This window comes from Populus trichocarpa, chromosome 1, assembly GCF_000002775.5.
Source record: "Populus trichocarpa isolate Nisqually-1 chromosome 1, P.trichocarpa_v4.1, whole genome shotgun sequence".
Classification (NCBI taxonomy): Eukaryota; Viridiplantae; Streptophyta; class Magnoliopsida; order Malpighiales; family Salicaceae; genus Populus; species Populus trichocarpa.
The window spans coordinates 20,282,533-20,299,954 of NC_037285.2; the positions used below are offsets into that span (position 1 = coordinate 20,282,533).

The 17,422-nt window shown below is 34.8% G+C and overlaps 1 protein-coding gene across 12 annotated transcripts in view; it reads left to right on the top strand.

Moving 5' to 3' along the window:
- The first annotated feature begins 1,193 nt into the window (after nucleotides 1-1,193).
- Nucleotides 1,194-17,422, top strand: part of LOC112323555 (glycine-rich cell wall structural protein 2) — a 224,948-nt gene continuing 208,719 nt past the window's right edge. For 4 of the 12 annotated variants that reach the window (XM_052452158.1, XM_052452153.1, XM_052452182.1 and 1 more), the window contains exon 1: nucleotides 1,201-1,416. In XM_052452158.1, coding sequence (XP_052308118.1) covers nucleotides 1,299-1,416 — 118 coding nt within the window. In that variant the 5' untranslated portion in view covers nucleotides 1,201-1,298. Of the gene's footprint in view, nucleotides 1,417-17,422 lie in introns of all 12 variants that reach the window. The other 8 variants (XM_052452151.1, XM_052452149.1, XM_052452155.1 and 5 more) reach the window with 6 other exon arrangements.

The window sequence follows — 17,422 nt, forward strand, 5'->3', positions numbered from 1 at the left end:
AATTAGAAGAGCTTATATCAAAATGGGTTCATATCAACCTAAGTTAGTAGAGCATCCAAGAACTGAATCAGGGAGATAGTATCGTCGATTTCAATACACTTGGCTTGATCAATTTCCTTGGCTAGAGTACTCTCCATCAAAGGATGCAATGTTTTGTTTTCCATGCTTTATCTTTGAAAAAGTGTCTCGTCATTTCACATTCACTACCGAAGGCTTTGGAAGTTGGAAAAGGGTTAATGATGGGGTTAGATGTGCACTTTTGATACATGTAGGAAGTCCCACTTCATCACATAATAATGCTATGAAATCTGCTGAAGATTTAATGAAAGTAAGTAGACATATTGATAAAGTGTTGAAGGCACAAACTGTTGAAGAAGTTCAGAAAAATCGGTTGAGACTTACGACAACAATTGAAAGTGTTCGGTGGCTTAGCTTACAAGCATGTGCATTTAGAGGTCATGATGAATCTTCAGCTTCTAATAATCGAGGCAATTTTTTGGAGATGATAAGACTTATGGGGAGACTGAATGTTGACATTGATGATGTTGTCTTAGAAAAAGCTCCGAAAAATGCAAAGTATACCTTGCCAACTATTCAAAAAGAGATTTTGCATATTCTCGCAAACAAAGTGAGGAAAAAGATTTGTGAAGAAGTTAGAGATGCAAAGTTTTGTATTTTGGTTGATGAAACCAAAGATGCATCAAATAAAGAACAAATGGCTATTGTTTTGAGATTTGTTGACATTCAGGGTTTTGTACGAGAGCGTTTTTTTTTAACAAAGATGCATCAAATAAAGAACAATTTTTATTTTTTATATATTTTATATTATGTATTTGAATTAAAACTTTATTATTAACTTGAAAAATTTATATATTCGAGTGAATGATTGATCTTAAAAAATAATTTGTGTATTTATATCATAGCACATTACATGAAAAATTCCTGGCTTCGCCACTGCATATAGACAGAAACAGACAGTCCTCCACAGTACCAACACCCCATCACCGACGGCCTCCACTGAAAGAGAAATCCAAAGCACACATTCCTTTCTATAATATTCAAGATCACCAAGTGAGAGGTACTAGGAATTTAAGAAGCATTTCAAAAACCGTGTCTCGTAATTACATTTACAATTAATGCCTCACTCTTCAAAAACCTTGTCTTGTTACCTTACAAATGCCTATATATAGGGTGACCACTTCAAGCATTTCCAGTCAACAAAACATACTGGTTTCTCATATAGCGAGTGACACGCATAAACATACAGATTCATTGAGCCGTGAGAGTATAATCTGGAAATGGCAAGTCCAAGAGTGTTAGGGACTGCTTTCCTGGTCTTGCTTATTGTAGACCTCACCCTTGCTGCTAGGACACTGCAGGCAATCAGTGGAGGTGGAGGTGGAGGGCAGGGAGGAGGTGGTGGTGGTGGTTCTGGATCAGGACTTGGGTCAGGTTATGGTTCTGGGTCTGGATTCAGGAGCGGTGAAGGATATGATGCTGATGGTCGTGGAGGAGGTGGAGGTGGAGGCAGTGGCGGAGGTGGAGGTGGTGGCAGTGGTGGAGGCAATGGGTCAGGGTCTAGCTATGGGTCTGGTAGCGGCTCAGGCTATGGTTCTGGTAGTGGGATAGGTGGTGGTGAAGGTGGTGGTGGTGGCGGCGGCAGTGGAGGTGGTGGTGGTGGCGGTCAAGGCTCTGGATCTGGAAGCGGGTCAGGCTATGGAAGCGGAAGTGGAAGTGGTGGTGGCAAGGGTGGGAAAGGAAGTGGAGGAGGAGGAGGAGGAGGAGGAGGAGGAGGAGGAGGTGGTGGGGGTGGGGGTGGAGGATCCGGCTCTGGCTCAGGTTATGGTGAAGGAGGGAAAAACTAAGTCTCGTTTTCTTTTCTTCGACTAGCACTGACCCATTGGTCAAAATAAAGTATGAGAAGAATAGGTAAAAGCCTGCCATGACCACAGAGGTTACCGTTTCTTTTGTATTCTGAAAAAAAATTATGGGAGCTCACACATGCAAGCATGTAGTATGTTGGCGAGCAATTACAACTGACTGTGCATGCATGTCTATATGTAAATCTCTTAATAAAATCACTTTTTAGAGTACAATTTACTCTAAAAGTATATTTTATAGATAATCTCTCCGCAAACCTTAGTAAAAAGTGAACATGTCATTTCCATGTAAACAGGATTTCATCACAAAAAGGAACTTCAAATAAAATTAAAAGAAATGAGCTTGAACTTTTGAAAATTGAAAAATTCCTGTTTGTGACCCAGCTAGAGCAGGTAAAGCTCAAAACAAAAATGCTTTTCCTTCTCTTGTTATTCATGTCTGCTAGTCACTTTGTTTTCCCAACTTTGATTGTTTTGTGTGTTCTAGTCTTTTGAGCGTAGGCCAAAGATGAGATTCCTCAACATGTGGAGTGATTTCATGTTTAAAGAAAAAGTATTATTAGAACTCATTTTGACAACGTTGTTCTTTGATTTGTTTTCTTATTATAAATCTCACATTGTTTTTCATAAAAAATCAACTAATAACCTTTTCTCATCATTTGTTCTACACTCAAAAGCTTTCCAGGATGGTATCATAGGCAGAAATCCGAGTTCATTTGGATCTCTAATTAAACCTGCAAAATCGAGCTGAAATTCAATTCTATTTGCAGTAGGATTCTCTGCTTTCACACTACATATTCAAACGAACATATCTTGAGTCTCAGATATCAAAATTATGCAATTGATTCAAAAGCTCAAAATCATCTACACATTCACGAATACAACTTTTATAAATGATGTCAGGTCAGATAAAATCGTTTTGAAGGCAAAAATATGGGCACAAGATGAAGGACAAGATTGGTCTCCTGGTCTGATAAAGAAACTAATGGTGACGAGCATTCCAATATAGCTGAGAGTCTGACATAGAAATGATGGGCCTTGGAATGTAAGAAAGGTACAAATCAAGGCTCTAACATTTTATGAATGATAGAATATAGCTGGAATGACCGGATATTGCAAGAAACCAAGTCAGAAACAAAGTCTAAGTTGCAGTAGAGTATAAATTACAAAAAAGTTGTGACAACAGCATAATCAGTTTTCAAAATAAAGTTTGAGGGATTTAACCAACCTTAATCGACAGATTAAGAAAAAGAATTAAGTAATATTAAGGACTTCTAATTAGGATAAGAATCCTAACAAAAGATAGCAGCTGAGGGAGGGAATAAAAGAAGCAAATCACGACAGAAACAAATCTCTTCTTCTTCTCTGCAACGTTCTTTTCTCTCTGTTTTTTGTTAATTTTCCGGCATCTATGAACTAAACTTTGGCTTTTGGTTCAAGGGAAATAGACATCATCTCCATTATTAAGTTGTAAGAAGTAACGTTATCATTGTAATGCTTTCACACTACAGCATTTAACAGTTTTACTGACGAAACTATTCCATCGGTGTAAGATTACCACTTCGTCAGTAAAATCTTTACCGACTAATTTCCCGATAGAAAACGTCCGTTGACATAGTGTTCGTCGGTAATTCCAAGTTTTGTCACTAATTCTGTCGGTAAAAAATAAATAAAAAACCGATGGTTTTACAGACGGAAAATGCGCGCAAAAAAAAAACAATTCCCGCTGGAAATATACCGACGGAATAATTCTGTCTGTATTTCCAGTGGTAAATCACCGACGGAATAGTTCTGTCGGTGAGCGTGGCATATGCAGTAAATATTTTGCAACTCTCGGTAAATTACCGACGGAATATGTCTGTCGGTATACATGTCGGTGATGGTGGCATATGTAGTAAATATTTTTCAACTGTCTGTAAAATGCCGACGGACTATGTCCATCTAGAAATCCATCAGTTGTGATTTAAAAAAAATTAAAAATTATTTAGAATAAATAATATAAAATTATATAAATTAATAGTAAAAAAACCAATCATGCAAATAAAATTGTATGAAACATCAAAAATATAAAAATAAAGTTAAATAATATTCATTACAAATTTAATGTGTTTCCAAAAAAAAAATTAAACTAGAACAATGGCGGAGCTGGAGGAGGAGGTTAGTCGTTCCCGAGACCAAATGGCCAAAAAGAGGGGCACACACGTATCACCCATATGTGATCTCATGTCCATGACCATTTGGCAGAGTTGTTCATAATCCACCGAGAGTCGCTCATATTTTTCGGTGAGATGAGCCATATGTTGCTGCAAGGCCATGAACTCCGTAGATTGGGTGCACGATACTGATTGGGAGCTCCAAACGGTTGAGACACTACGGGCCGCCCGCAAGTTCTCGATCGTAATGTTGGAGATCCTATACACCCGATTTTTATCGGGTCCATCAGATGATCCTACCTCCATCCATAAATCCGGATCGAAATCCGGATGGGTCGAAGGATCATCCCCATATCTCTCCCTCAACTGTCTATTATAGGTCTCCTGAAAATTAAAAAAGAAATCATCATATTCAATTCAAGAAAATAATAACTTACGAGATAAAATGGTTGAACGAACATACCACGAAGTGTTGAGCGCGGTTGTCAACGAACTGTTGCACGCCCTTGTGGTGGTCTTCACTCCGTATGTGCAAGAGACAAACAGCTCCATTGGGCTCGGCTCACGTCCAAGAGACATAGCATGTAAGAAAAAAAATGTTGTAAGTTAAATATATTTATAAGTAACAACAAATTAATTAACGATATATTTCATTTAAATTAATCATACCATCCGTTTCGCATGTGCAACAAACCGAACCGAGCTGCCGGTGTGCGTGGTCACATAACCATGAATTTTCCAGTTCTAGTTGTCGGCACCAGACTATGAGCATCGTGTGAACCGCTCAGACATCACGTACTAAATATATTGCGGCTATATATCCCTCAGGATGTATGACGGTTTGAAATCCCTCCAAACCGCCATGTCATTCCAGCCTTGTAGACCGTTATCTCTCGCGTATTTTTTGGCTTTTTTTGTGATTGATACCAAAAATCACACAACCTACTTCCATAGTGACAAATTAGATTTTAAAACTTAAATTTTTAAAAATATATATCGTATTCTTTTGTTGTTACCTAGTTGCAGCGTGATTTTCTCACACCCTCCTCGCAACATTGTTATGCACGCTATCCCACTCGAATTTGTGTTTTGTATAAATAATTTATTTTTAAAAAATACTAATTTAGTTACAATTATAATGATAATTTATTAAAAATAAGCTAGAAATTAGAAATTAACACCAACTTGAAATCTTCAAAACCATGCATCGATATAAGGTCTCCAATCAGGATGTCTTAAAACCTGACTCCATTGAAATAATGGAATCTCCATTGACGATTTGAACGCCGATGTTATTACTCGGGCGACCTCAATGTTTGTGAACCTGAAAATAAATTAAATTAATGAAATTTTAATTAGTTGTTCATAAATTATGTTATAATTAAAAAAAAACTAAAATCGAAACAAACTTACATTGAAAGGTCGTCCTTCCAATGTGCTTGGTACTTGCGGGTGAATCGATTCCGTTGTAAAGGCACACCACCTCTATGCTGTGAAACCGCGCTGGAAGAGGTAACATCACGAGTCGGCCCAGGTGCCTCTTCTTGATCAGCACCTAAGGACAAGTCATCCTCGCTGCTAGAAGAACTAGCTGCAACCATATGCTCACGATGTGCTGTTGATTTCATTCTACGTATCTACACAAATTTATACGAATAATTACATAATTAAAATTTATTATTAAAAAAATTCAGCAGCACCTCTCAAATACTGGAGACTACCCAAAGTTTTCAAACCTGTAAATATTGACAATAGCCACAAACCAATTGACTCTATTGAAAAATCTTATATATAACCTAACATCTATACAAATTTAACAATAAAATAAAGGAAAAAACATAACATTTAATTTTATATATTCAACTAACATCTATAGAAATTCATCAATAACAATAAAAATTAATGGAAATAATTAAACACGTATCATGCAATAATAGAGTAAAATTGAGATAAAATAATTAAATTTAATCCTATATATTCAATTACCATTTACAAGGTAAATTCAACAATAACAATTAGAATTGAACAAAGTATTCAATTATTATGGCAATACAAATAATAAAATATATTGAACAAATTAAAAAAAAAAAACTATAGACTTTAGGAATGAAAAATGCTCACCTTAATTGTGTGTTTATTTCAAGACTTTATCTACATACAATACAAAAAAAAACACAACAAAAATATATTATTAATAAAACAAAGAAAAAATGAGAAAAATAAAATCATTAAGCATATTAAAGAAAATAACTTAAATTTTCACAATAGATGAGAGAAAAAAAAGATGAGATGAAATGTAAGGGGAGAGAAATGAACTAAAGGGGCAGTCGCTGGGATTTATATTGCAGTTTTGTCGATGACATCACTGACAGACTATTTAAATAATATTATTTTTAATTATTTCATCAATGAATTTTCAAAAGTCCGTTAGTAAATTTTGAATTTTGCACTAAAATTTTTAAATGACCCTCCAGAATTTTCACAATCTGTCGGTATATACACACGGTCAGAGATGCATTAATACCTGCGCTTTAGAATTTGCAGAGTCCGTCGATAATTGTGAACTGCACTGGCATAGAACACAACAGTCCCACCCTCTGAGGAATGTCGACGGACTGTATCCGTTTGTAGAGACATCAATGATTATGGCATGTGTAGTGAATATTTTGCAACTCTCGATAAAATACCGACGGACTGTATCCATCAGTAGAAATGTTGGTGATTGTGCACTCTGCATGACAAATTATGTTTGTATTGCCTATTTATCCTCCTGTAATGTAACATTCCCATATCTGGGATAAAGCAACGATCTCATGGTAGCTGATAAACAGAGTGACTAAATTTTATATATATATATATATATATATATATATATATATATATATTCATGGTATTTGCATTAAAGTCTATTGAAATTTCAACGGAGTATCTCCTATACCGGGAGGTCCCAAGTTATCGACATACGACCTGTTTACACTTCTATTATACCACATTTCCAACTCAATTCAGCCCAATCATCCTGAGTCTCAATCCCACAAACATCACCATTCATATCAACCACAATGTTGATGATATACATTGTACAACAATTATCATTATGGATGGTTAAAGATATAAACATGCTTAATGGAACATAGTTATACAAACTACCAAATTAAATTCATCTATTCAAGTTTAAACATCAATTATACAAATTGAGTTAAATAAAGGTTGTAATATTACCAAATACAAGGGTATACTCCCTAGAACCTAAATTACAAAAAAAACGAACCTAAGCTAGAATCTACTCCTGTCGTGCATGCGATGGTCCTGAAAATAAAATACATATTATTGAAATATGAAAATCACAATAATATAGCAATACAAATATCCGGCAATTTAAAAAGGCAACATACATTCATATTTTATTCACTTCTCCCTTTTGGTTCTTATTGGAGACTTTTTCTCCTTCAACTACTAAAAACCATTTCCTCTTCTATTATAAACCTCCATTCAAGATCTCATAAAACCACCCATGATTATTTCCGCTTAACACATTATCGATACCCATTTCACTGTTATCATCATCATCCTATAGGAGTCGATGCAAGGTGATCCCCTTACCCGGGATCCTAACATACACTAAATGTATGCTAATCAATACATCGTGATCCCCTTTCCCGGGATCCTAACATGCACTAAATGTATACTAGTTAATACATCTTGATCCTCTTACCCGGGATCCTACCATACACTAAATGTATGCTAGTCAAATACATGGTGATCCCCTTACTAGGGATCCTAACATACACTAAATGTATGCTAGTTCACACCCCAAATCACACTTCTCATATTTTCTTTATCAACTATAATTTCATCACTTGGCAATTCAAAGAACAACCGTTCACCTTGAATACACATACATCAAGAATACTATCCAAATATCGGCATCATTACGCAAACTTTTCTCCTTTCTCCTAATATCCAACATTCGGTAATTCACATCTCACATCAATAACTTATTAAATCATAGAATTAAACTAGAAAGTATAGGTGCGGATCACCTACTTGCAATAGAAGCTCTACTCGTGCTCCCTTGCTGCTGCTGTTGCACCACGCCTATGATCCCTCCTGCAATTCACAGGTTTATCTCATAAATTTTTCTCATTCAATGATATGTTTTATAATATCCATATCAACAACCAATAAGTCTTTCTTTCAGTCATTTCTTAGTATTTTGTGTTTTTTCTCATTTCACTCATTATTATTGTCGTTCTTTGTTCAATCCTAGTTATCATTCCTTTCTTTATATTTGGACTGTCACTATCCAACTGTTACTACCTCGTTTTTGAACTGTTACTGTCTGCCTCTCCTCAGATTTTTAACTATATCTGGAGTTATAGAACTACGATTCAGGAAAAATTTATGTCTTTGGAAAGCTAAGACATGAGACTACAAGTTCTATGATTTAAGGAGAACCCAGTTCTGCCTCTAAGATAGTAAATATCGCTCATCAACAAACACTTGGACTGTTACTGTCCAACTGTTACAGTTCGTTTTTGAACTGTTACTCTCTGACCTCTCCTCATATTTTTAACTATATCTGGAGTTATAGAACTCCGATTCAACCAAAATTTATGTTGTTGGAAAGCTAAGACATGAGGCTACAAGTTCTATGATTTTAGGAGAACCTAGTTCTACCTCTAAGATAGTCAAAATCGCTCATCAACAAACACTTGGACTGTTACTGTCTGTTTTTTTGAACTATTACTGTCTGACCTCTCCTCAGATTTTTAACTATATCTGGAGTTATAGAACTCTGATTTAAGCAAAATTTATGTCCTTGGAAAGCTAAGACATGAGGCTACAAGTTCTATGATTTTAGGAGAACCCAGTTCTGCCTCTAAGATAGTTAAAATCGCTCATCAAGAAACACTTGGACTGTTACTTTCCGTTGTTTTGAACTGTTACTGTCTGACCTCTCCTCAAATTTTTAACTATATTTGGAGTTATAGAACTCCAATTCAAGCAAAATTTATGTCGTTGGAAAGCTAAGACATGAGGCTATACGTTCTATGATTTAAGGAGAACCCAGTTCTGCCTCTAAGATAGTCAAAATCGCTCATCAACAAACATTTGGACTGTTACTGTTTGTTTTTTTGAACTGTTACTGTCTGACCTCTACTCAAATTTTTAACTATATCTAGAGTTATAGAACTCCAATTCAAGTGAAATTTGTGTCGTTGGAAAGCTAAGACATGAGGCTACAAGTTCTATGATTTGAGGAGAATCCAGTTCTGCCTCTAAGATAGTCAAAATCGTTCATCAACAAACACTTGGACTGTTACTATCTGTTTTTTTAAACTGTTACGGTCTGACCTCTCCTCATATTTTTAACTATATCTGGAGTTATAGAACTCAAATCTATAATTTAACATCCAGACATCAATTCATAATCGACTTTAAAACAACTCATAAGACCATGTTTAGAATATCTTACCCGATACGAATCAAGGTCTCGATCCCTCCTTTTCTTTCTAATTACAGCCGACCCTCCCCTCTTCTCTTCTTGTTCAATTTTTTTCTTGTTAATCCCTTGCCTACTAGTGTTTATTTTTACCTATAACCCTTAATCTTGGATGGATTCTTGAAATTTGGTGTTTCTCTCTTGATCTGTAGAAATAGATACCAAAACTCCCTCTCTTTTTTCTTCACGATAGTTGCAGATCTGTTTTTGGTAAGAAGAGTAGTATTTATGCTCTATAATTATTCTTATTTGCATTTAGACCACATTTTCTTTAAATGTATTCGTTTTGCCCCCACTTCTTTTTAGTTTAGTTTATTTTCTTTAATTTAATCCAACCCTCAACATTTTCGAGTTGATTTATATTGTCTCGAAATATTTTGTTCATAAACTTATATCAAAAAATTTCTAAATTCCCATTTTTATTTAACCATATGCATGAATTTCTTCACTTTTATTTCTCATGTAGTTAGTTTGCAATCTAAGCAACCTTTATTTTTCCCCGGGGTTTACATGTAAACACTTAAATTACAAATTGCCCGCACATAACAATAACCACAATGAACATTATAAAATAAATATTTCGTGTTACAAAATATCATCCATAATATTACATTATAAAAAAATGCTTTACACTTTCGTGTTCTGGTTAGTCAGAATTTTCTTCTTTTTCTTCTTTATCAATTGAATCGTGATCGGCTCCATCACAATCTTCAATGTGGATATCAACATCATCATCTTCATCGACATTTGCTTATCCGCTAGAGCTTAGAACAACATTCAACTACTCTGCATCAACAAGACTATCATCGAAAACATGAAAATTTTAATTTTATTCTAAGTCAATCGAAGGAGCAACTCGATATGGTTCAACCAACTCACTAACTTGAAAGACTTCATATCGCACACTTGTGTCTTTGTTCTCATCTTGAACAACCTTTACACGACCCCTGGGTTTCATTTTTAAAATGGGTAACCAATCAACTCTTGATCAATCCTTTCTAAAGAAAGGGGTGTATGTGTAATAAACTTGTTGACATTGCTTTGCGAAAACAAAGACATCGTTTACGTTGCGGAGTCTAGCTTTTAAGTTGATTTCGACCTGACCATAGTGAGGATCTACTCTGATTCCTCTGTCAGTGGTGTCATACCAATAGCATTTGAATAAAAACACTCTATTCTGCTCGCTATGATATTGCAATTCGACGACCTCTTCTAATTTACCATAGTAGTCAACTTCAAACTCACTACAAGTCGATCCCTTAACACAAACACCGTTGTTGTATGCCCTTTTTCCATGCCCGTATTCTTCAGTATGAAACACATATCCATTGATAAAATACCCGTTGTAGCACTTAACTTTTCTTTCAAGACCCAGGCTTAGTGAAGACAATGAAATAGCAGCACTCCTTCCTATTTGGTAAACATTGTATATCATGTACAACAATGAATAGTAAATAAGAATTCTGTAATGACATACAGTAACTTTGCAAGAGATAATGAGTTTGTGATAGTACTTACATGTGTTTTAAACCACGTCACAAATTGTTCATCTTGTAATCGAAAGATTTGGGATTCGGTCAACTGTGAGTTGTTGGATAGTAAATATTATTGATGTTGCCTACAAGGTTTTCAAAATTATATGAGTTTATGATATTACAATATATAAATAGTACATTTTTAACAAAGTTTAAGTAGTACATATACTTATTGAATAAAAGGTCTTAACTCATCATAGTTAAATAGAACATAATTATGTGCTTGGAGAATATTGACAAGTTCCCACTGGAAGGCACTGTACATATACTACCATCATCATGTCGTGGAAAGCGATTGATTCTCATTCTCAAATGAGATTCGAAATAGTACGAGATAAATGTTAATTTTGAATCATAACTCTAGATTTTTGTTCATCCTTGGTGACATGAATAACCTCTACAGTCTAGGTGTGATTAGGAAGTATCTATGTTTTTTATATGCCACGAGAGTCTTTCCCCTGCCAGTTCTAGGTTTGTAACGGGAATGCCCACATGTCATGCACTTGGTCAGCTCAGCATTTTCAAGGTAGTATAACATGCAAAAGTTAGGGCACATGTCAATTTTCTGGTATCCTAAACTGAGGGGTTTCATCATGGACTTTGCAGCATAGAAGTTCTTTTTCAGCCTGTTCCCTTCAGGTAAAATGCTTCTCGCCCATTCGATAATTTTGTCATAACCACCCTCACTCAACTCGTGATCTGACTTGATGGTGAACACATGTGCTATGGCCGATAATTTATTGTGCTTCGTGCAGCCATCCTATAAATGGTTCGTTAGAATCTTTTAACAAATCAAAAAACCTTGTTGTGTCTACATTAGGCTCTTCTTCTATGATTGGACATTGACTGACATTACCTTGATTCATTCTCATTGCATCCATAACCATATTCTTGTAAGGATTATTATTGTCATTTGCAACTCCATGCACGTTGCTAGCACTAGAAGTTGACCCAACCACCCTTTCTACTATGCTCTCATTACGAACAAATAGTTCTTCATGTGCATACCAACACAGGTAATCCTTCATGAACCCTTTGTGTAGAAGATGCATCATTACAACATTTGGATGTAGATACTTTTTTATTTTTACACTTCCTGCATGGACACTTAGTACCGCCTCTAGTAAAATTTATGGGAATAGATGTTGCGAAATTAATAAAACCCTGAACCCTATTACAATAATCCATCCTCCGCAATCCTTGGGGTGAATCTCGAACTTCTATAAAATTGAGTGAATAAATTTGCAAAAATATTGGTTTACCTCAAGATTATCCAACAAACTAATTAAAAACTTCTCATAAATATTCATTATCAATTATCAACATTCATACAAATTTATACATATAAATTTACAGAAATTACAACTCTGTAATAACATTAATAAAAGTTAAAACGGACCCGTTAAACAAGCTATTAATTATTTCATCACAACACATCTAATTCAGTAATTCAACAAAGTTTCAATAATTTACAAACAAATATAATTTTACAAAATCTAAAACAAACCATAACAAGTACAAAATTATACATTCATACTACACGTTTGTTTGAGAAATAACAATAAAACATGTACATACACTAACAAAATACATATACTAAAAAAAACAATAAAATTGACATTTAAATGTTAAAATTAAAAAAGATAGATTTACTTACAAAAAATGATAAAATCCATAATAAATCAGTACACGGATGTTGTGACCATAAAAGTTAAAGAAAGATGACTTGTGTTAAGAAGAGGGGGATATTTTAGGGGGAGTGGTTGTTTGCGGTTTGGGAGGGGAGAGTTGGGATGGGAAAGAAAAAGGAGAAATAGGGGAGGAGAGGGTCGGCACAGTGGTGATATATTAACTTTTACCGATGGGATCACCGATGAAATACTTCAGTCGGAGCTTCAATCAGTAATTCTGACGGTGAATTGGTCACGTCACTGTACGGAGATCCCAATTTGAATCCCTCGGTCATTCCATCGGTAAAATCGCCCGCAAAAACTTCCACGTCATCGAACTGCTTTTTTTTAAAAAATCTATATATTCCGTCTATAATTCAGTCGGTAAATACTGACAGCATTAGTCCATCGGTATATACTGACTGAATTACCAATGGATTAGAATCCGTCGGTAATTATCACCACAATTTACCGACATAATTATTTCGTTGGTAATTCCGTTGGTTTTAGATAAATTTTTGGTAGTGTCATATTCAAGTACTTATTTATCCTTATTTCAAAATTATGCTACTGATTTCTGTTCATGCTTATTGTATTGTTTTCAGATGATATATATGTGATTTCTAGTTTCTTTCAATCCGTAATTGTTGTTAGGGACTGGAATAAGAAGCAAAGGAGTTAACTTGATTGTTGTAACTATGACTTTAATTTATTAGGGAGGAATAAACTAAATTAAATTGCTCAAGCTTTTAAACGGCTACTTATAAGAAATTTTATAGACTTTGCTCCTAAAGCTACTGCCGAGTAAATTAAAATTGCTTTTCAATATTAAATTCGCTTGATGGTAAAAAATTGATTAGAAAGATTTATCTAATTAATTTACTCATAATCTCATCCAATATGATACTGGTAGGGAATGCAGAATTGTCTTGGTGGATAATAATGGGTGGTATTTGGTTATTTTGTGGAACGAGAACAATAGGGTTAGGATTCACCATGTATTATCTATGAGTTTCAGAGAAAAAAAAGTGAGGGTGAAATTCGTTTTTGGGCAGTTATACAACCCTTGCTCTAATACCATGTAGAAAAACAATTGTGTCTACAAACTCAATTTTTCGTATGTTATTCTTCTCCTTCTTGGAGGAAATATAGAGGCAGAATTTAAAATAGGCAACAATCTTATTTTAAGAAACAGAAATATACTATATAAGATTTGATCTGATTCCTATAATTAATCAAATTCATATAATTACTATCTATACAAGATTTGATATGATTCCTATAATTGATCAGATTACAGAATCAACTTCTATATTTATAATAGACAACTCATCATGCCAACAATGATGGTTAGCGGGTTTCTGAAAATTCTCAATTAAATTCAAAATTTCAATTAGATGTTACAGACAAAAACACCGGCAGAAAAATCACTACAAGATTTCACAGTTTTACCGACGGAAATATTCCGTCGGTGTGTGATTACCAGTTCGTCGGTGATTTATTTACCGACGTCTTCACCGACGGAATACGTCTGTCGGCTTTCCGTTCGTCGGTAATTCCACACTCTATCGCTATATCGGTCGGAAACACAAAAAAAACCATTTGCCGATGGTTTTACAGACGGAATTTGCGTGCCAAAAAAAAAGTTTCCCGCTTGAAATATACCGACGGATTTTATTCCATCGGTGATATCGTGATTTACCGACGGCTACGTACCGTCGGTAAATTTATCGGTGAGTGTTTGAAATACCGACTGAATATATCCGTCTGGAAATTCATCAGTAATTGTGGCAGCTACTGTCAAATGCCGACGGATTCAGTCTGTCGGTAAAGCTGTCGGTGAGTGTATGAAATACCGACCGAATATATCCGTCTGTAAATGCGTTGCTGAATGTGGCAGCTACTGTCAAATGCCAACGGATTAATTCCGTCGGTAAAACCCTTTGTAATGGTTTTTTCTAAATTTGTTTTTAAAAAATTATTTAGAGTACATAATATAAAATTGTATAAATTAATGGTAATAAAAAAACCAATTATGCAAATAAAATTTATATTAAACATCAAAAACAAAAAATCAAAGTTAAATAATATTCATTACAAACTGAATGTGTTTCAAAAAAAATATTAAATGAAATTTTAAAGGTAAATAATGTTTATTACAAATTAATATAAAGGTGGAGCTGGAGGAGGAAATCCTGAAGGAGGAGGCTGGTGGTTATATGGCCAAAAAGGATTAGGCGCACATGTTCTACTATGTGTTGCCATGTTCATGACCATTTCACGAAGCTGTTCATAAGCCGCTTTTTGTTGTTCAGACTCCGCTCTTTGTTGTGCTTGAGACGCTTTGAGTTGTTCAGACTTCGCTCTTTGTTGTGCATGAGACACTTTGAGTTGTTCAGACTCCACTCTTTGTTGTGCATGAGATGCTTTGAGTTGTGCGTACTTCGCTGACAGGTGGTCGTATTTTTCGGTGAGCAGAGCCGTGTGTTACTGCAAGGCCACGAACTCCTTAGATTGGGAGCTCGATATTGATTGGGAGCTCCCAACGGTTGAAACACTACGGGCCGACCGCAAGTTGTCGGCCGTAGTGTTGGAGAGCCTGTAAACCCGATTGTTTCGGGTCCACCTGACGATCCAACCTCCATCCACAAATCCGGATCGAATTCTGGATGGGTCAAAATATCGTCCCCGTATCTCTCCCTCAACCGATTATTATAGGTCTCCTGAAAATAAAAAAAAGTAATCATCATATTCAATTCAATAAACATAATAACTTACAAAATAAAATGGTTGAACAAACATACCATGAAATGTTGAGCACGGTTATCAACGAACTGTTGCTCCCCCTTTTAGCGGTCTTGACTCCGCACGTGCGTCTCCTCAAACAGCTCCATCGGGCTTGGCTCACGTCCAAGAGACATAGCCTATAATGACAAAAGATTTATTAACAACAACTTAATTTAATGATATATTTCATTTAAATTAATCTTACCATCCGTTTCGCATGTGCAGCAAACGGAACGGAGCTGCCAGTGTGCGTTGTCATCGAGCCATGAATTGGCCGATTCCAGTTGCCAGCACCGGACTGTGAGCGTCGTGTGAACCGCTCAGACGTCACGTGCTTAAGATAGTGCGGCCATATATCTTCCGGGATGTATATCGGTTTGAAATCCCTCCAAACCGCAACATCGTTCCAACCTTGGAAACCCCTATCTCTCGCGGTTTTTTTTTGCCCTTTTTTGTGCTTCATACCAAAAATCACGCAACCTACTTCACGCAACCAAAAATTACATTTCGAAACATAAATTTTTGTCTAAAAAAAATCTTGTATTGTTTTCTATGTTAACTAGTTGTCGCGTGGTTTTCCCACACCCTCCTCGCAACAGTGTTATGTTCACTGTCCCAGCAGAATTTGTCCTGTGTGTAAATAATTAATTTTAAATAAAAATAATAATTTATTTACAATTATATTAATAATTTATTAGAAATAAGTTGAAAATTATAAATTAACACCAACCTTAAATCTGTCAAACCATGCATTGATTGGAGGCATCCATTCAGGATGCTTGGATATCTGACTCCATTGAAACAATGGAATCTCCATCGACGATTTAAACGCCGATGATATTACTCGGGCGGCCTCAATGTTTGTGAACCTGAAAATAAATGAAGCAAATTCAATAGTGATTACTTCATAAATTATGTTGTAATTGTTTTTTTTTTAAAAAAACTAAAACATTAACAACCTAACATTGAAAGGTCGTCCTGTGAACTAGCGCTGGAAGAGGCAGCATCGGTTGACGGCGCAGGTGGTGTAGGTGCCTTTTCTTGAGAGGCACCTAAGGAAATATCATCATCGCTGCTAGACGAACTAGCTGCGACCATACGTGAGCGACCAACTCTGGTTTTCATTCTACGCATCTACACAATTTTATACAAATAATTATATAATTAAATTCAAATGTTAAAAAACAAATTCGACAACACCTCCCCTATACTAGATACTACCCAAATCCACAAACCTGCACATATTAACAATAGCCACAACCAATTGACCCAATCTATACTAATTATTCCAACATATTCAATTACTAATCCTTAGGTAAATTCAACATTAAGAATTACAATTCAACAAATTATTCAATAATTATGCCAATACAACAATAAAATATATTCAATAAATAAAAAAAAACTCTAGACTAACAATTAAAATTAATGGAAAAAATTAAACATAAATCATACAATAATAGAGTAAAATTAACAATTATTCCAAAATATTCAATTAGTAATACAAAGGTAAATTACAAAACAAAACATTAACAATTACAATTCAAAAAATTATTCAATAATTATGCCAATACAACAAAACAATAAATTCAAAAAAAACTCTAGACTAACAATCAAAATAAATGGAAAAAATTAAACACAAATCATGCAATAATAGAGTAAAATTTATAATTATTCCAACATATTCAATTACTAATTCTAACGTAAATTCAACATTAACAATAAATATTCAACAAATTAACTAATAATAATTATGTCAATACAACAATAAAAAATATTCAATATATTCAAAAAATAAAATATAGACTTTAGGAATGAAATATGCTTACTTTAATAATGTGTTGAATTCAAGAGTTTATCTACATTACAAAAAATACACCAAAACAAAAAA